Source organism: Pleurodeles waltl, chromosome 4_2, assembly GCF_031143425.1.
Source record: "Pleurodeles waltl isolate 20211129_DDA chromosome 4_2, aPleWal1.hap1.20221129, whole genome shotgun sequence".
Classification (NCBI taxonomy): Eukaryota; Metazoa; Chordata; class Amphibia; order Caudata; family Salamandridae; genus Pleurodeles; species Pleurodeles waltl.
The window spans coordinates 363,322,589-363,343,953 of NC_090443.1; the positions used below are offsets into that span (position 1 = coordinate 363,322,589).

The 21,365-nt window shown below is 45.3% G+C and overlaps 1 protein-coding gene across 1 annotated transcript in view; it reads left to right on the forward strand.

The window, feature by feature from the left end:
• The window catches only part of PLBD1 (phospholipase B domain containing 1), a 245,604-nt gene that overhangs the window by 124,082 nt on the left and 100,157 nt on the right, over positions 1 to 21,365 (forward strand). The window contains exon 6 of the mRNA XM_069231448.1: positions 14,356 to 14,500. Within this exon, the coding sequence (XP_069087549.1) occupies positions 14,356 to 14,500 (145 nt within the window). The remainder of the gene's footprint in view (positions 1 to 14,355; positions 14,501 to 21,365) is intronic.

Sequence of the window (21,365 nt, forward strand, 5' to 3'; positions counted from 1 at the left end):
CACCCTCCATATGCAAGCGTCTGACTGACATTGCCAGCCTTTCCAAAGAGATGTGCCATTGGCAGTATATATATGAGAGAAACAAAGGGAAATATGGTCACCCATGGATAATAGGCATTTCTAGTGAAAAGCCTCCTTCCTGAGTCAGTCCTCTTGCCCTTAAGGTGAAAAGGGAGTGAAGGCAAAACTTGAAAGCAAACCCTTCTGTGAAAAGCCCAGTTGGCATCTACTTGGCCAGGAAGTGATTCACTAGGCAGAGATTCTAGGCATTAGGGGTCCTTAAGAAATGGTACAGATCAACTCAGAAAATGAGCTGGCTTTGAAATGGATGTTGATCTCAATGCTGAGCGCTGCAGCATACTTTCTGTGTCTCCGCATAGTGGAAAACCTCTGCGTGCAAGAGTTGATTGTATTGGCCTTTTTCCATAGTAAGCAAATTGAGTAAAAGCACTCCTCTTCTATGAACTCTGAAACCAAACTAATAATGTAGTTACACCTCTTTTCTTGGCTATCAGCACTTCAGCAGGTTTTAGGCTACATTGAATCTGCTTATCTCTGAGACCATTTCAGTATCTTGAAGCATTTCATTCTTTCTGATTTAGAGTTCTATATAGCTAACATAAATCTTTTAAAATTAATGTACATTGTAGAACCTGTATCACTGGATATTTCCAGGGTTGTGACTTACGGAAAGCTGAAGCAAGGGAGTCTGTCAGAGGAAGACTACAGGAAACTGAAGCTAACTTGCTTGGAGAAATCAAAAAAGTACTTAGTGATACCCACAGCACAAAACCACTTGGACGAGCTTCCATAATGATACCTGGAAGCAGGATAATGGATAAAGCAGAATTTCTGTTGGCAGATAGTTCTTAGACTGAATAATTTAAAAAGTTAAGATTCCTGGTTAGGTTGTATATGTGAGGTAGTTCCTCGGTAGAGAATGTCACCACAAACACTGAACAGAAGCCACTACACAGACTGTTTTCACGTACCACAACTATGGCCTTTTCGTCACAAAACAAGATGTAAAAGTGGCGTCAGTTAGAAAAACTAAATCTCTATGAAGTCCTTTGTGCAAAAATGCACTTTTAGAAGTACCAGCCCTTTAGTAACAATGATGTCCAAATTATCCACATGCAGGGGGATCACAGTTTGTGTCTTGACAGTCTCAAGCATGAGGGGTGTACAATGCATATTGAAACAACAAAGAAACAAGAATCATATTAAGGGATATTGCAGGCTGAGACAGAACTGTGGCAAAGTGGGAGCAGCAGTGTGGCAAGATTTAAGATAGGATGGAGAGCAGTGAGCTGCAGTCTTGTGTCCAGTGAAGCACCGTTGGGTTATGCAGATGGAAGTATGGGATACTGACCCGAGAGCAGTCTCTGCAGGGGTTCATAGGATGGGCAGATGTATGAAACTGTCAAAAAGAGGATGTATGGCATGGAAAGGTCATATCCCCTTCACCTCTTAATGGTTGTCCCTTTCTGGAGAAGTCCTGACAAGTCCAAAAGAATTCTTCTAGGGTATGCTAAAGTCTGCACCTTTTTTAGACATCTTAAGAGTTTAAACCGAAGTCTTCCATTATTAAACACACTTCATTACTATGGCCCTCAATGACCATCAATCATTAACTGTTGATGACATCATGAAAATTTATGTCACACTGAATTTGACTGAAGCACACATTTGATTCCAGTGCTATCCATGGAAATTACATTGTACCTCATTTGACCCAAGGAATCACAGGAGTAATAGAATGACAATAAATAAAGAAAAATGTTTAAGGAGTAAAAAATGAACAGAACACTTCAAACCATCAAATGGAACAGAAATACCTAAAAATTAATATTGGTGTTAAAATTCACCTGAAATCGGCAGCACGTGAAGTGCAAACATGATTGGGCCCAGAAAAAGCAGCAAGATAAATCTAAATCTGGGTATTAATGTGGCAAAGAAAATTGCGGATAGTGTTCTACCTCTGTGAAGGTGCTGACCATGTTATGTTGACCGTGCCATATAATACCTAATTCTTTTTAAATATAAAACCACAATTCAATACAACATAATATCCTTACACTCCTTAAGACAATTCAGTACCTGAACTTTTGTTACAGTACTACCACCAAAATCCCAAATCAAAACACTGGTATTCCTTCAAGTCCAACGAGTGGGTGTAGCCCCTGGAATATCTATTGAACATCTCCGCTTGACTTGCCAAAACCAACAAATTATGAGTAATTATGAGTAATTGCAAAGACTAGACGTTATGCCACCTCCATTCCTGACCTTTACATTATATATCCAATTGCATTCATGATATCCACAACAGCCACACATGCGTGTCCTATCAGACTTAAACTTTGAAAAGGAGGGTTCCTACTCTATAATTGTACAACACTTGTTATGCAACAGTTAATTCTGTCCCGTGCATCAGCTCCACAGCATGGAGAACTTCCCATTTCTTTGTCCTTCTATGTCATGCTCAGGTTAGCTGGATATAAAAGCTCTTCCTTAATGTGGATCCTGCTCCTTTTTTCAACATGCTGGATTCACTTACAATCGTTTAGCAAACATTGGCAAAACGAATCATTCTGGGGTTTGCTGCCAGCCCTTTGACTTTTGCATGGGTTTTCTAATTTATTGTTGGGTGAGCTGCCAGACCCTTGCTAATAAAAATAAAATAAGAAACAAAAACATTGACTAAAAACCATTTTCTTTTAGTCTGTGAAAGCACACATTGCCATGGTAGTACTTAGCACTGAAAGGAACTGCTTTGTGTGTGGATGTGGTCCCTGTGACTGAGAAGATTCCCATCAATTACAGTGAAATTAGCCAATGGTTGAAGTGGAATGACCCACTGTCTATACTGTGTAATGTATTGCATTGAGTGGAAGAACAATGTGAAAAACACAACTAGAGACCAATGGATGAAGAGTGCTCTATATATAATTATAGTAAAATAAAACGACTATCAAATCTTTTAACAAGCATTTGCAATCCAATGGGTCTCGCATTTGCCAGAGTTAGAGCTATTAGCGTTGCAAATTCCTATGTGGACTTTTCTTGCTACATAAATTGGCAATGAAAAGTAAGATAGTTGACATAAGCAATACAATTCAAATTGCCATGATCGCCATGAGCATGAGAAAGAAGGAGAGACACAAAAGGAAAAAGAAGTTTGCTCGCAGTGAAACATATCGGCTAACGTGCAATTATTCATGTAACAGGGCCAATGTCCAAGGCGGTAACAAAACCGCCCCAAGGCAGGACAAAGGTAAAGCATTTACCAATGTCATCAAAGGATTTTTGAAAGGCAAGCCCACGAACGAGTGAAAGTGATGGGCGTGAGGGGGACGTGGTTAAAAGCCCACATAGATACCAACACGTCATAAAAGCAGCGCTTGCATGCTGCTATGCTCAACCTAAAAAGGGCCACTTCTGTCGCCAATTTGATTATGGAACAGTGAAAATTCTTAAACCCTTGCCAATAGACATGTTTCATAGCTCATGCCAGTTATTAGGAATGCATGCTCGTGGTTTCTTCTAACGCCATTATTCCAATAAATCTCATGCCGGGGGACATTTATGTTTATTGGTTTCATGTCCACAGAGTTACCGTTAGATTTCGATCTGAATACTAACATTGGAACTTTGAAGTACGGCCCATAGATTAATATTTACTTGCAGAGTCGTTAACTGTGTTTACACATTTGTTTCAGACACTTGTTAACTGTTAAACATAGTCTCTGTGCCTTGGGGCCTGACGCCCTTTGGAAACTAAGAAACTTAATTCTGAATATTAATTGTTCATAGAAACTGTATCGTTGGTTGTGAGTCAGCATTCAAAATAACCACTTTTTTAGTCGTTACTGTTTCGCAAATACACTGTCGTTATAGAGATTACCCTATTTTCTGTGATCACGCTCCCCACGTTCTTGTTGGTTTGTTCCATGTTAAATTACAGTGCTTTCAACTTTTCTTCTCCTTTTTTAAAATATTTTCAAAGTTGTACTTTTACTCTCTGGTAAGAATGATACGCCCGTTAATTTTTACATTTACCCTTCAGCTTAATATTCTCAGGATCAATTCTGGTCAGGGCTTTTAAAATAATTCCAGGTTTATATTGCCACATGACTCTAAGTTGAAATAAGCATATATTGTTTATGTAGATCCATTTTAAACTAAAACCTGAACATAATTGTAAAAATCATATACCTTAGTTGGTTATGCTTTTATTTACGTTGAACGAGTCAAAACATTATGAAACACTCGTTGTTAAAGTCAGTAAGCCTGGGCAAGTGTGCAATTTTTTAAAATACGTGTTTGCTGGCATATACAACATGCCAAACGACTGGCAAAAATATTAAAATGAAGGGGCAACTATGCAGACTATGCACTCCAGCCCTTGTAAGAAATTGCTCTTAGTTTCTAGCAATTGTGCTCAAGTGATTAGGCAAAATGCCATCACTCAAAGTACAAGAGAGGCAATGGATGAAGTGGCCGAGTCTTGTTATATACTGTGGTGTGTCGAAGCAAACTATTAATGGCAGTTGAACAGGCCAATTGATGTAAAGGACTGACTGAACGTATATATCTATATGTATTGCACATGTTTCGAAAATGTCCGTGTAGATATAGTTACATCAGAGTTTCCATTGACTAATCAGCACAAACATTTCTTTAAAAAATGTACATCTACACTGGATCACTCTTGACAAGTTTGTACAGTTTTATCAAGCATCTGCCAAAACTAAGTGGGGTCACAGAAATTACATTTCATTTTCTAATTCTGACAGGATTTTTTGTTCTCGGTGTAGAAAAAAATGGATGAGTAGAATTACCCCCTACCGTAACCTTTGAGTAGAACTTTACACAGAGAAATGCATTTGCTGGGTTTGGTGTAAATATTTTCAGTAGTTTTTGAGAAAATAGCTTTTAAAGTTGTTTCAGTCTGGGCATGAAGAGGTTCAGATAAAAAGTTAGACCTTTACTCTAAGAAGGTCTCTTCCACATACCTCTTGCAGGGTCAAAAGTAAAAAATATTCAAAGCTGATTGACCCCGAAAACTTATATTCCGATGGCCATTTTGGTTCTGTAAAGTCCAAAGCCTGTTTGACTGACTGAAGCCTTCTAATTTGCTGGCAACAATGAAAACTAAATGTGCTGCCGCACCCCTTACACGACTCAGTGCTTTGGTTCCTGAGTCCCGAAAATTAGACTGAAAACAGCCAAATGGGTGCCATGGTCAGGCGGTCCAAGATGGCAGATGCATTCTAGGAGTGCTCTGCCTCTGCCTTCTCCTCCTTCTGTCATCACCCACTGCAGTCAGTTGCACTGAACCTGCATCCGATGGGGGAATGACACCCCTGAGTCCACAGGAAACGACTCCCATTTTCCTTAGCTGCCGAGACACGCCCAGAGCCCTTTCGGAGGCCACTGGGCCTGATTGCTCCCAGGCCGTGATAAGTGACGGGCCGAGGGGACTGGGATTGAGAAGCAGCACTTCAAGGGCCAGGCAGCTGACTGCATCTGGGCATAGCACATCAGGGCACGGTGTGGCTCGGCTGGCATCCTGCCCTCCTGACCAATCTACCGCTCGCAGCCGGTGACCGGCGTGCACTCGGCCTACATGACTGCTGATAGAGTCTGTAGGGAAGGCTTACAGAGGCGCTACACGACTCGCTACATGTGCCACCCCTCCCCTGGATAATTTGGGGTGGGGGGGCAAACGGGCCAGTCATTGGCAAAATCTACGGAGGCACATTCCCCTCCAGAACATCGACCCGGACCACCCCCTGTGCCTGGTGCCTGCTACCTGCCTGGAGCAAAGACTCAAGCTAAGGGACCGAGCCACACGAGGCGCATCTAGCTTTATATGCTGGTCCCCCTCACATCCCACAGCCCAACCCTCCAGATTGTGCAGATGACCATGGGCTTGTTAGCGAGACGGTCTCAACCAGCCCAGGCAAATGACAGCAATACAGTACCACTGAAGGGTTGGGGACTGACCCCATCTCTTGAGGATATCAGTGTGAAACCAGGGTGATACCTGTCAAACATCGAGGAGGTGGCCGACTGACACAGGGTGATGGAGGGAGACTGACCCTTGGAGGGTGTGGTCCAGGAGATCACCAAAAACGTGTGTGTGTGTGGGGGGGGGGGTGATGTTTGTGTGTGGGCCCATGTAATTTGGACTGCTGAAGGCAGCACAGGGAAGGAAAAAGGTGCCAAAGCTCAAACAAAATGGATAAATACACATTCCCGGCCTAGACCCCAACAGCACTTCACCAACATAGCACCACCCAGACTCCAGGACCTAGCGACTGTCCTACAGGCCAATAAGTGCTGCCACTCAGCAGTGGAATCCAAAATCATGGAGGTGAAGGTGAACGTATTGCTCATGCGCCATGATCTCCATAGGGTTGTGGAATGAGTGAAGGAAACAAAGGATCGAGTTTCAACACTGGAAGACAATGTGACCACGCTGAAAGTTACCGTAACAAAGCTCCTCTCTGGCACCAACATTCTAGAAGCCAGTCGGAAAAGGGCCAAAAATAGATCACGGCAGAATAACATCCAAATCGTGGACTCACCAGAAGACCTCAAATCCAAAGACCCAGAGACCTCCCTGGAGTAGTGGCTGCAGTCATGGGTACTGGCGGTCAATCTCTCTCAGTGGTTCGCGATCGAGCATGCACACTGCTCACTAGCGCTATGCCACGGCTGCCAGTGGGCCCCGGCGAACACAGATTGTCAAAATTCTCAACAACAGAGAAGGGGACACATTCCTGAGGGTGGCACGGAAGGTGGAAGAAGTCCGACATCAAACCTCCTGAATCATGGTGTTCCTAGACTATAGTCGGTGGTGCAATGGAAATCATGCGACAAGGTTAAGCAAAAGCTCCGAGCCATGAATCAGCACCCCTCCCATACCAGCAACTGCAGCCCCAGGTTACGACCATATCCTGTCAGAAAGACAGCAAAGCTCAGGCCCCCAGGACTCCCAGGGATTCGATTCTCTCACCTTCAGCGGACGAGATGTTGGAGGGCGCTAACACTCCACATAGACACCCCTCCATGAACTGTTCCCGACCAGAGAACACCGCTGACAATTGTCCCCTTGGCTGAGCGTGGACTTCGCTGATTGCTGTCCTTTGATCTAGCTTGGTGTGCGGCTGTTTGAGTTATATGACCCTTTATACAGGAGATCCGTTTTTTTATGCTCTCCATTGTCATTTGCATTTGTTAATCTCAAATTTTGATTTGAAAACATGGTTGAGGCAACAGATACCTCTGGGGTGGAAGTGGGGTGAGGGAAGTAATTGTGGGGGCTGTCAACATAACACATGACACATACCTGCGAACCCTCTATTTCCACTGATTACTTGGTCAGGAAGCAAGATTAGAACCAAAATAACATGTCCCGGAAAGTCAACGGGCTCCTTGACTGAATTAAACTCACTGTGATGGTACGATATGTAAGACTCACCCAACCCATGATCCTTATGCTTCAAGAAACACACTTGCTGGACAGTGCATGCCCCTTCCTCTGCAGAATTGGATATGACAGAGTCTATCATTCCAGGGACACCAGAGGCTCCATATGGCTGGCCATACTCCCTCACAAGGCCTTGTTTCTGAAAGTGACTTCATATTTCACAAACACACACGGCTGCTTTGTAGTCATTGAGGGTCTGCTGTAGGGGTTTCACTATAATTTTCTTAGTACCTATGATCCCTCAAACCTGGTCTCTTCGACGTTAAGGTGATTCAGACAACCATACTGGCCCTTCTTCATGGCACCACGATAATCTGAGGAGACTTCAACACCCTTTCTGACCCAATCAAAGATACCTTGGGCCCCCTGTGTATCTCGTAGGCAGCAAGGGACACAACTCTGGGGCTGGATGGAATCACTGAGGCTCTGCAGTATCTGGAAATTATGGCACCCTCAGGCTACAGTATACACGCACACATCCGCTGCACATGTAATCACATCTTGCATCAACCTCATCCTACTCGCTGGGGCTTACTCCCTTCTTGAGTGACACCTAACACCCACCCAAAAGGCATCTCTAATCACTCCTCTCACTACTGCTCACCCCCGAACACAGGTATGAGACCCATTTGGTGCCTAAATGCTTGGCATCTCATGGACCCTCAATGCGAAGGCTTTCTGGCTACCGAGATCAAAGTCTACTTTCAAACAAACCAAGGTTCAGTTGCATCAGCCATCACACTGTGGGAGGCAGGCAAGGTCACTGTCAGAAGCATGGCCAAATATTACGTCAGATGGAAAGAGAGGAGCAAACAACAGCTCCCCACTAACCTCAAAACCCAAGTAACCCACCTGGAGCAATAAACCCAGGAGGATGACTGAGACACCTCCCACAGGTGGCTGTTGTTGGCTCATACTTCCTTCAAACAAGCGGCCATAGACGAGGTGCACCAGTGTTGGTAGTCAACAACCAGATGGCTCTACAGATGCAGAGACAAGAATGGTAATCTACTGCACTGGCTGGCCACATGAGATCTGACATCCAGAGTGGTCCTGGCGTTGCAAGAACCCTCATGACAGTGAACACAACGTCAGCAGTGCAGCAGCAATATCTGTGTGCTTTACACCTAATGCCCTCTCCCAACCAGTGAACAGATTATACCGCTTCTTTCATAGATTCTCCTCCCCACCTTTCCCAGCACCACGAGGAAGACCCTATAAGCCACCCAGACCATTGAGGAGATTAAAGAGGCTATCTAGGCGATTAACTCTGGCTAAATGCCAGTCCCACATGGCTTCCCCGAGGATTCTACTGCAAATTCAAAAACATGTGTGGTGAAAACCATCCCTTTGGAATTGGACTCAGCGACCATAGTGGTCATCCTGACGACAAAAGACCCAGAACCCGCTTGTATGGATTTCAGTCCCATTTCCCTGAATAACACAACGCTTAAAATACTGGCTAACACTATCACCTTGCTCAGGTCATCAAAGCTCTTGTCCAGTATGGTTTTATGTAGGGCTGCATTGCACGAATATATGTTCGAACAATGCATGCTGGAACCACGCATGCCTGAACAACGTGGTTGGAACAACGACCCTGTTGTTACCACTAATGCCTTTATCACGAATGCCTTAACAGCGATTTTTCGTTGTAAAGGCATTCCTGGTAAAGGCATGCGTGGAATGGCATGCATGGTTCCAGCATGCGACCCCTGCACCTAAAACTATTGTGACCTCCCACCCCACCCCTGAAACCTAAAACTACAATCGCCCCCCACCCCGCCCCTAAAACCTAAACTACCCCCACTCACCCCTAAAACTACCCCATCCCCCCACCCCTGCCCCTAAAACCTAAACTACCCCACCCCAAAAACCTAAAATTAACCCAATTCGCCACCCCCCCTGCAACTACCGGACCCCCCCCCCTAAAACTACAGCGACTCCCCCCACCCCGCCTCTAAAACCTAAACTACTCCAACCCCCCACCACGACCCTAAAACTACCCAAACCCTGACCCCTGAAACTACCCCGACCACCCACCCCGCTCCTAAAACTACTGTGACCCCCACCCCTAAAACTACCCCATGCCCATTCCTGCCCTAAAACCTCAAACTTGCTCGCCCCCGCCCCTAAAACTACTGCGACCCCCGCCCCTAAAACAACCCCACCCCGCCACTAAAACTTAAACTACCACAGCCCTAAAACTACTGGGACCCCCACCCCAAAACCTAAAACTACTCCGACCCCCCACCAACGCCCCTAAAACCACCCCGCCCCTAAAACAACCCGACCCCCACCCCACCCCACCCCTAAAACCTAAAATTACACCGACCCCCCCAGCACTGCCCCATACAACTAAAATTGCCCCTAAAACTACCCCCACCCTCGCCCTAAAACTACCCCCTAACCCTACCCCAGCCCCACTTACCTGACCGCGTCCTCTCTGATCTGGAGTCTGTTTTCCTCTGCCTTAACCACGCATGTTTGTTGTTCCAGACATGCGTGGTTAAGGCAGATGAAAACAAGGTAGTTGTTCATGAAAGCGTTGTTCCGCTTTCGTGGACAACGCACCTCGTTGTTCCTGGGTCGTTGTTGAAGCTGCTTCCCGCATTGCACGTCTCTGTATCTGCCATGTACATGTGGTATTGGCCCGGGCCCTTGAGCTCTGGGAAACCCTGTGCCCTATTACTTCTAGGTTTTAAGAAAGCATTTGGTAGGATTGACAGGACCTTCTTGGTGGGGGTGGTGGAGCGCATTTGGACCCTCATGTGACTTTTGTATGTATGGCGAACAGCCTGGGTCAGAATAAACAGGATACTATCTGAGGCCTTTCCTATTAGTGGAGGGTCCTGTCAGGGCTGCCCGCATCCCCCTTTCTATTCACCCTAGCGATCAAGCCAAGAGCTTGGTTGATACAATATGATACTCGGATGACCAGCTCGGACCGATGTGAAGTGATAGAAGACAAAATCGCTCTGTTGTTCCTGACAAATCCCCACCTTTTCAGCCCTTGGTGCCTCAGACTGCTACTTCTCCTGAATCAAAGCAAATCCCTACTAATGACGATCAGTGGCGACTCTGAGTCATTTGCATGGCAGATGTCCCTACCTAGTTGACAGCTGAGCTTTAAATACTTAGGCACCACAGTAGCCCTGGAACCGGAACTTACACAATACTTGAACCTCACACCCCTTCTCACCCAAATGAAAAAAGACCTTATGTGCTAGTGCAACATGTCGCTTAATAGTCTCGAAAGAGTTTCCTTCTCAAAATGATGGTCGTCCCCGTTTCTTATATGATTTACAAAACTGCCCACAATTGATCTCAAAACAGCTGGTTTGCGATGGTGGCTGCAGAAATTCGATCTTTGTTCTGGGCAGGGAATGCCTCCCGCATCACCATGACCAAATGCCTTCTCTCAACATATGACAGAGGATGTCAGTGGCCGACACACAACTATACCTTCGCCATCCCAATTATAGGTAGTGAATGAATCGTTTTGTGGCAGGCCTTGAACTCTCCCCCCTGGGGCTGGACAAACTAATGGGCCTCCTATATGCAACCCTATCCTGAAACGTCTCCCTGAGTCTACCAGGGTCCTCCCTGAGTGAACCAGACCTGGAGAACTTCGCTGCTGGTAATGGGGTGGAAGGGCAACTTGATCCAACATACCACCCTTTGTTAAAGCCACACTGCGCAATTACAAAGGTTCAACAGATGGGACAAGATGGGGATCTCCACTCTATGGGATATTTGGCGGGGAGCACATGCTCAGTCAAAGAACTACAAAACAAATTTCGACTGTCTAGGACCCACCTACACCAATATCTTCAACTCCAATACATCCTGGTAGTGCACCAGTCGATATTGGAGAACGTATTCCGCATTGGCTCTATCTGGAAGGCGGGGATACCTCAAATATACCACACGCTGGTGCTTAACACCCTGTGGTCATTGAGACACTTTGAACAGAAATGGTAAAGTTGGGTGGGAACCCTAGATAATGCTGAATGGTGTGCGGCATTTATGGCACCCCCTATCCCCTGGAGGATTAGCCATATCGTCCTGTTTCCGACAGATCCATCGCCACTACCTCCATGCTGTCTATCTCATATGCCAGCTCTTATGGCATTTAGTTGTGAGTCCGACCTGTAAACAATGTGACTGGCCCAATGTCAACTTCTTCCACAATGTCTGGCAGTGCCCTGTAATAGTTCATTTCTAAAGCCGAATCGGTGGTACCTTCTCCCGAGTGTTGGGGCACTCTATAGACCTGATGCCCAATTCCACTATGCTAGGAAATCTAGAGGAGGTGGGTGACACGTAGGGTGAGAAAAGGCTGGTGGGGATGGCCACCTTCTTGGCCAAAAGAGACATGGCTCCTAATTGGAAGAACCTGCAACCCCCCACTCTAGCTGCCATGAGAAGAGGGAGATGGACTGGGGCGCACAACAGCCCAAGAACCACCTTAAAGTATTGGGCAAATGATGGCAGTGTTATTGGCGGGGGCTCCCGTAGATGATGGATCAAGGCTGTGTCACGGATTTATCTGTTGTTTATCTGTTGCTAATCTACTATTTGAAGTCTGGAACTGGGGGCTGGGGCAACAAGTTGTATTATGGTTTTATAAAATGTAAAAATTCAGTAAGGTCGGTTATCAAAAATGAAAGCAGCCAAACGGGGCAAGGGTTACATATACTGACCACCTGGCTCAGATAAAAGGGTCCTCAAAGGACCCCAAAGAACAAAATGTAAAAATAAGAGGTACAGCCATCTGCAGAGGATTGGGTGTAGGCCCTGACTGACCCTCTCTGGGGTCAACCCTATTAGCTAACCTCTGCCGCTAACCCCTTCTGCACTTAGTCCAAGTCAATTAAGTATTCAGTGTGGCATACGATGAAAAACAAAAAAAAAGAAATCCATTGCAAATGAAAGCATGTTTTTACTTTGGTTATAAGGCCTTAACATTTGTTCAAAAATACTTAGAAATTCATTGAATAAACACAGTTAAAGTGGTGCTAAGGTTAGAAAGCAAACCCTAAACAACACCATGCTTTTTTAAATGAGGCATAAATTATGTCCCTCTCGTGCAGTACTTATGACCTCACATATGACATCATTCACAACATGTTAAATTAAATCATTGATTACATCTAAAATGACGTCATTTATGACATTAGTGGCTTAATAATAGCCTTGTACACAATTTAAAAGCACCCCCAGTGCAGTGGTGCTATGACTGCCCATGCACAATGCCGCTGCTGTCATTCCAGTATCTTATTGGATGAGAGGGAATAGGGAGGGAGAAGATCAGCAAGGATGGTTGCATGAATGAAAAAAGATGCTGTTACATATTTTTAAATAGCTTATATCTTTTGATTACGGCTTAAGGTCAACATAAAAAAGGCTAAAATGTGTTAATGAATAATGATTGATAACAGGTGCAAGCACAGACTTACTGAAAATATGAAAGACCTACTTCTTTTAAAAACGTAAGACGGAGCATCATCATAAAAGACCACCACAAAAGATGGGAGATGGGTTTAAATTCTGGTCAGAGCCGACCTGGATTGTATTTGAACTGATTCCTAAGGAGTGTGGTTCTTAATACCAAAATGGTCTACTCCACTTTACACAGAGAATACTGTTTTACTATCATCGCAAGATCGGTAACCAATAGCTTAGATGGATGTTTCAGAGTCCCTTGCTGGTGGTAATCCATACAGAGAAAAGATTATATCTTATTTAGAGCGAACTCTCATTATATTTTTCATGATAATGGAAAAAAGTGATGGATTAAACCATCAGGTAAATTGAAGTTTCTTCTCATTGGCGTTGGTAATCCTTATATAGAAACATGATGGATTAAACCTTCATGTAAACTGCAAAAACCTCTACTGCTAATAAGAATCTTTTGAGAGAATAGATGATGATAAAGAAATCATGTAGACTGAACACCTCACTGTTATTATTACGAATTTTTCTAGAAAAAAAGATAATGATTAAATCATTATGTAGCCCGAACTCCCTCGTACTCTCGATTATTGATAGTAGTAGAGAAAAATGAGGATTAAACCATCATGTAAACTGATTTCCCTTCTGATTCCCAATGGACTACCTTCCAAAGGATACTCCTTGACTGACTGTGCTTGGAGATTGGACCCTCCACCCACATTTGAGAGGATTGCTTCAAAGAAATGTTATGCCTTTTTTAAGCTCAGACTAGTTGTATTCATGCAACAATTGATTGGATGATACATGACAGGCTGTGTTTTCGTTCAGTGTTTGCGGAGCACTCACCATTCATTCATTACACTAAGGCCATAATTATGAGTTGTACAGTACTGGGGTGGTTTTATCGTACTGAAAAATTGCACATAGGATCTGTTTTTCTAGGTATAGAACCACAGGGAATCCCTTATCCCTGCGGTTTTATCACAACCATTAACCACTTGCCTTGGGCAGGAGGTACAGATAGGCAGGGGCCGGTTCTTGGCGAGGGTGTGAGGGATGGAGAGTGGTAGGGGAGTAGTAAATGGAATGGCTTTTTTTAAGCAGGGGAAACATTGTGTGCATCAGGCTGATAGGGTTAAAAAGTGGCACAAGACTTGGCCTTTGCTGCAGCCAAAGTCTCATGAGATTCATCTGGCTGTTTTTTTCCACTAGGAAAAATCAGGTCAGGTTCTTCCACATCCAGTAAATTCAATAATTGGGCTGAATGAAATTAACGAATTCAAGCATGTGTGAGCTCAAAAAAAAACAGACATTTAATGTAACTGTATTTTATTTACTCATTGGCAACAACAAACTTCAAAATCTCGTTCCTCCGGTCTGATTTCTTTTTCCTTAAGGTTCTTCCTGGGTATGAGAACATCTTGTTTGCTCACTCCAGCTGGTTCACTTATGCATCAACGCTCAGGGTGTACAAACACTGGGACTTCAACATTACTGACCCTGGAACCAGCAGTGCAAGGATGTCGTTTAGCAGCTACCCAGGTACAGTGCTTGCCCATACTCCTGCCATAAATGTTATTTCCACAGAACCGCTTCTCTTCTTTGACTGGGCTATGTATTGTGTGCAGTGATGACCAAGCATTTTATTTTACTAAAAAAAAGCACCAAATACTCTTAATTGGCCTCTCCCTATTACTCCTTGGCTGTTCCTATTACATCCATAGCCAATTAATAGAAGCCTTTTCTGACATCCAACGGGGGCTTCTTCTGGCTCCCGGCCACTTGGCACCCCTATACATTCCCATACAATATGGCTCAGGATTGGTGCTGTATCTGAAGATGTCGACCCCTCTATCCTGGACACTGGCACAGCATCTACATGCCATTTGCCAAAGCCAGTGGTTGCTCCCTGCCTATTATTTGCCCTCCAGACACTTCTTTCTGGACCTATCCAAGTAGTGGACTGACCCCATGAAGACAGTCTGAACACTATTTACTTTCACACACAGCCTGCTCAGTTTCTTCCTGCCGACCTCCATCAAGCGGAACAGAGAGACCATCATCAAGTACACTTTAAGGAGGAAAGGTACATTCTGATATGGAACAATAGCATCCCAGGGAACCTCTTTATTAGTTTGAGGACAGATGTTTTTATCAGCTTTGGAGAATCCTTGACTTTGGTATTAATAAAACTACGAACGTCTGTGCCACTGATAAGAAGGGGAAGGAGAACTTTCTGAATTTGTGCAAGGTTACGAGGCCTGGGAGAGCCAGTCGGGCAGCTTTCACCTAAGTGGTGAAAAATGTCAAAGTCTACTGAGATGATTTAACACATTGTGGTTGATTGGGAAGGGGACAAAAAGATTTCAGACATCAAGAAGAATAACCTCACTTTTTCATGAATAGTCACAAATACTTCATCCAGGTTTATACAGGCACCAATCTCATCGTATCAACACATTCTGTATTGAAAAATTTCCTAGCTAAATTAATGGAAAGTTTCTGTTCTATTAAGGGCACCGGAAGCTCAGATTATTCTTTACACTTTATTCCCAGCAGCCATATTAAAGAAACAAAACAAAACACATTTCCTAAAACCCATAGGAAAATTGGTAAAAACAAACAACAGGCAACATTTCCATCAAGGTACATCCTCCAGTCAGGTGTCAGGATTCTCCAAATAGTCCCTTGTCTCTAACTTCCAAATCTTCTTTCGTCGTGAAACTCACGCAATACCCTTTTGTACGCATCTTGTTTCCCAGTATCTGTGCCTGGAACAAAATAATTGAAATTACCACAAGAATCTGGACTATAATATAGTTATGTTAGCTAGGAACTTTTTCTGTGTCGGACTGGATGCTTGGATTATGCTAGTTCAAGGCTTACTTAGCACCAAATGGGCCATATCCAAAATTGGCTTAAAATAGAACTGTTTAAAGGTTGAATCTGAGCACCACTCTGCCACATTCATGATGTACTCCAAGCGTGCACCTATGCGGAAAGCTTTAGTGGCCTTTGCCTCCCTAGTAGAATGGGCATAACAAATTGTGAAATCAATTCCAGCTTCCTCCATGACCCACAGAATCCAACAAGCTATAGTGGGAGAGGAAACTGCCTTATGAGGTTTCCTGAGGGCAATCAAGAGCTCTCTCTACCCTGGTGGCTTTAAATTTGCAGACATTTCCTCATCAGCCTTTAGACATTGCACAACACAAAGCTTTGGCGAAACAGGGAAGGCTGGGTACTCTATAATCCTAGAGTTACAATTAGTCTTACGACTTACGATATCAAACAGAGAAGCATTTCCAGCTTCACCGCAATCTCCTTACGCGAGAGAAACCTATTAGGTTGCCGGATAAGAAAAGGTTGAGAACCTTATTAACATCCCAAAGTTCCAAATACCATGGTTCTGGGGGGAGAGCTAACCTTTAACCTTGTAAAAAGCGGCACACATAAGGATGTTCCCCCACAGGATTACCCTCAACAAGTACATGCCCTGCTAAAAATTGCAGACTGAAAGATATTAAAAGAGCGATAGGCCATGCCCTGCTGGGCTAGACTGGGCAAGAAGTTCAGGATCTGAACTACCTCTGCCCCCACGCGACTGCAATTCCATCGCACACACTAACAACACCATCTTTCACAAGTCCACCTGTATCGCTTGACTGTGCTGTCAGACTATGCCTTGGATAAGAAGTCTTCAGCCTGTGTCGAAAGGCCTGGGATCAACCATCTACCCCTGTAATCCTCCATGCCATCAGGATGAGAGATCCGTCCAGCACCATTTGCTATGGGTTACGATCCAGGCTGAGAAGGAGATCTAGAAACTCCCAAGAAAGTTCCAGAAGAACTTGAAACCCTACTGGTGATCTCCATATCAGTGTGATCAAGACCAACTCTGCGTGTTGCTACCTGACCAGGGCCGAGACTGTTGCGGTCATCGCAAACGGTGAACCTGCATATGCTTGCTCATTCCCTCAGTCTTGCAGGAATCCATCTGTGGCAACCGCCACAGGATGCAGTCTCCAGCTGAAGGACGGGGCAACTGATGGTCCAACCTGGAGGCAAAGAGATTCACTGAAAAGGGACCCCACCGCTCCTGGAGCATGGCAAAAACCTCTGGATCTAGTCTCCACAGGCTGGAATCCCAAAAATGACGAGACTGCCTGTTCCGCCACTAGATTCACTCAACTGGGGAGGCACTCCAGCATCACTGAAATCTGATGGTCGAGGCAGAACTGCCAAAAATTTGTCTCCATGTCAGACAGAACCTTTGAACTGGTGCCACCCAAGTGATTTATATATCAGACGGCTGAAATGTTGTCCCTTTTCAGCAGGGCACATGAGTGGATCCTGTCTTTGGTCCAACAGCAGACCGCAAAGACACTGTCTAAACGTTCCAAACAGTTGATGTGTAACACCTGCTCTTTCAGAGACCAACATCCTACTGAGGAAATTTCTCCACACCAACTGCCCGAGCCTGACCTGCTGGCGTCGGATTCTATGATAATGTCCAGGACAGATCCAAAAATTGCTCTCCCATTCCATGCTTCCATGTGGGAAAGCTACCAATGGATCTTCTCCCGCACTTCACCAGACTGGACTGACTGAGAATAAGCAAGGCCTCCCCGGAGATGCACTGCTTTCAATCTTTGCAGGGCTCAGTAATGTAGTGGTCCCGGAAATATGGCCAGGATGGAGGGCGACCCACCAGAGTCCCACCAGATGAGCGATCTGTCTTAAAGACACTGTCTGGTCAATGTTCTGCGCAGTTCATGCCGGATCTTGGTTATCTTCTGAGAAGGAAGACTCAGGTTGGCTTTGTTGGAGTCTGTGACAAGCCCCAGAAACGTTGCCCTCTGTGCTGACACCAGAAGGAATTTATTCACGTTTATCACAAAACCCAAGCTTTCCAAAAGATTGACAGCCATCTGCAACTGAACCGACAACTGTCGTAGGAGCATATCATCAAGATACACAATCAGTTCAATCTCCCTGCACACCAAGATACTCCACCACAGGTTTGAGCACCTTCATGAAGCACCAGGTGCGGAGGATAGACAGAAAGGTAGAGTTGTGAAGTGGAAGTCTGCTGACACCAGAAAAACTGAAGGAACCTCCAGTGTGGAAGAAACATTTGGAATGGCCAGGTATGTGTCCTTCAAGTCTAGACCGACCATCCAGTCCGCTGGTTGTAAGACATCTCAAAGGAGATAAATCCCCTCCATCTTGAAATGGTGGTAAACCAGCCAGTCGTTGAATTTGCGCAGATTCAGCACCGGACTCTGACCCCAATCTGCCTTGTCGTCTAACAGGATGTTGCTAATGAAGCCTTGAGGGTCAGAAGAGGTAAGACAAATGGGCCCTTTTGCTAGGTGTGATGCGATCGCTGCATCCACTAGCTTTGCTTTGAGCTAGGAAAACTGGATGGGTCTAGGACATACCTCCTGGTATGGGAAACCGCAGAACTCTATGTGGAAACTCTGTACTGTTTGCAGAACCCACAAATCGCTTGTGGGTGTTTCTCAAACATGGAAGAATTCTGCCAATCTACCCCCTACTTCTAAGAGGGAGGAAGTGGATACACTAACGAGAATTTGAGGCAGCGTCGGTTCCTCTGAAACCCCAGACTCTGGAGCGTCTGCGGCAGGTCGGGTAGAAGCTGGCAAAGCGGGCTTGATCCTGGAATTGCCTGCACCTGGAGCCTTGCTCTCTGGAATATTGGGAGGAGAACTGGCTGGTCGAGCGGCCACTACCTCAACCGACCTCACTGAAAAACAGTGAGGAGAACACCCTTGTCATAGTACACTGGGCTTTGTCCAAAAATGTGAATGTGTTCACAAACTTTCCGATCGCTTTGATAAAAGGCTCACCAAATAGTCCACCTTCAGCCACCACCCCAGTTTCAGAATCTGCCAAGTCCCCCTGCATAGGATCTACTTTAATCAAAAAAGAGCATCTCTGCTCAGTGGATAGCTCGCAGTTGGCATTGCCCAGGGATATGAATGCGTGCTGAGCTCAACCGAAGAGCGCTTCTGGGGAAATGAGGGATCTTGAAGTTTTGGCACCCTTTGCCATATCAAGGATCATGGTCATTGGGTCGAGGGCATCCAGGAGCTTATCCTGGCACGCCCACCAGGATCTGTCGATACCCTTTTTGGGATCCTTTCTGAATTTCACCAGAAATGTGGCCATCCTGGGGTTGAACTCCGGGGTCAGAGCTTCCATGCCATCTAAAGAAGGCCACGGACATTCCGTCTTCAGGTGATTACGGGCTTTCTTTCCTAATGGTGATCTTATCCTACTCGCCACGTAGTTTGCTAACTTCGTGGCCAGAGTCCAATCGGACGATTGAGGCTGGAGGAGCTCCTCCGGATCAAGCATGTCTGATCCCATGTCCATTGCATGGGTTTCAGTGGCTAAGAGAGAAGGGGAGGGATGCCAAGATCTGGACTATGGACGTCATTTAGGGGTCACCAGCGGTTGCAGCTGTGACCCTGCCTTGCCCCTTGTGACCCCCGACACTTCCTCTGTGACCCCTGGCCTTAGAGTTGGCAAAATCAGTGCCAGAAACACAGGGGCAGCCCATCCTTGCGGACGTTGGTTGGGGCTCTGCTTCCTTGTTTTCAAGCTGTATTTTTATTTACACTATTGTAATTAATATATTATTCACAATTGGTGTAATAAAAAATGGAGTACAGTTAGCTGGAATATCACCGTCCTTGGTAGCTGAGGTAAGTAAAAACCCTTTTAAATGTATGTTTTATGGATGCTTGCAGGTGAGATTGTGCTTATGTAAAAGATAGAGTGTCTATGAGTGACTGTATGTTTGTGTAAGCATGTATGCATGAGTGAAAGTAAAGATGAAATGGTGTGTGATGTAACTTCCGCTACCCATGGTATTATGGTAAATTGGGGTCCATGGTCTGGACGGACCAGGCTTTTCACCCGTGTCGCTGTGGACATAATCCCCGGTAGGGGCAGGCAAAACCAGACTAGACAGTGCTTTTGGCAGGGGCCCAGTGTCACTGGGTGCAGTGTGGGATTGAATTTAGACCAGGAATGCCTCCCAGAGGCGTAAAAAGGCATCATGATTCACCCCATCCTCTCGTGGACGTATGGCCGGTAAACACCGGTATTCTTGTGGCTGGGCCTGGCCCTTAGGCACTGGGGCCGTGGCCATCAAGGCCTGGGCCCATGTGGCACATGTACGTGTGATTTGCTGCGCTAGGTGCTGCTCCACAGGGGCCATCGCCTCCTCAAACGCCTTATACATAGATGCATCCACAGCATGCTCATGTCGTAAGGTGAACGGGGGCCCACCCACGTGACAACGCACTGCGCGCAGTGGTTTCAGCCACTTATGGAGACTGGTGCACAATGACCAACGCCGAGGCAAACCTTTAGGGTAGTGCTTAAGGACTGCAGTGTTGGTGCTGGGGGGGGGCAGCAAGTTAAAACTGGGCAGAAACACAATCAAGAGGAGTCCAGGGTGCGGGGAAACCACCCTACCTGGAAGGATTACAAAAGATATGGGTGAAGTCTGTTCCTGGGAGCGTGTCCCCACAAGGCAGGCAGCCTTGAAACAATAACACCCCCATCACCAAACACCCTAGACCGACTGGAAAAAAATGCGGTATGGGACGTCTTTTTCAAAGCCTCACAGCTAATGCTGGATGCTCTAGCCTACCAGTCTTCAAAAATGGATGTCCAGGTGGACATACTGAATACTATGGCCAAATCCATAGCAGGCATTGATCAGAAACTGGCAAATCTAAATAATCTGATTAAGAGAGCTCAAGGTTTTGCTGAAATGACAACAAATGACTGAACCTGTGAGCCCATAATCAAAAAGTTGGCCTCCCTTCCAGAAGCCTTAAACTCATTGATCATGAACCTCAAAGACAATCTAAACATGAGAACTTAGGAACAAACTACAACTGAAGTGCCATCCCTGGACCAGAGGGAGATAAGGGAATGCAAAAACTTGGGAGACGGAGCATATGGGTGCCTAAGGAAACAAACTGACAAAGTAGCGCAAGCCCAGGAGGAACTTAAATGTGATCAGTTTGGAGACCATAAGGTAAATACAGACCCGTCTATTCTCCCCGACTCAGTAGGGACTCTGTCTCAGCCAGTTAAGTCTCTTACAAAAAGACAAAAGAAACAACAAAGAAAAGCGAGAAACAAAAAAGCAGTTATTCCACTGTGCCCAACGGCAAAAAATCTGCGTCCCATCATAAGCCTGGACATAGGAGATGATATGTCCAGGCCAAATGACTCCTCGACAGCTACAAAGGGAATATAAAAAATAAATCAACCGTTTCAGATATTTAATATCAGAGCGGGCCAAACTAAATGTATGACCCAAAATTTAAAAGAAAAAAGTGAAAACGCACAAGCTTCT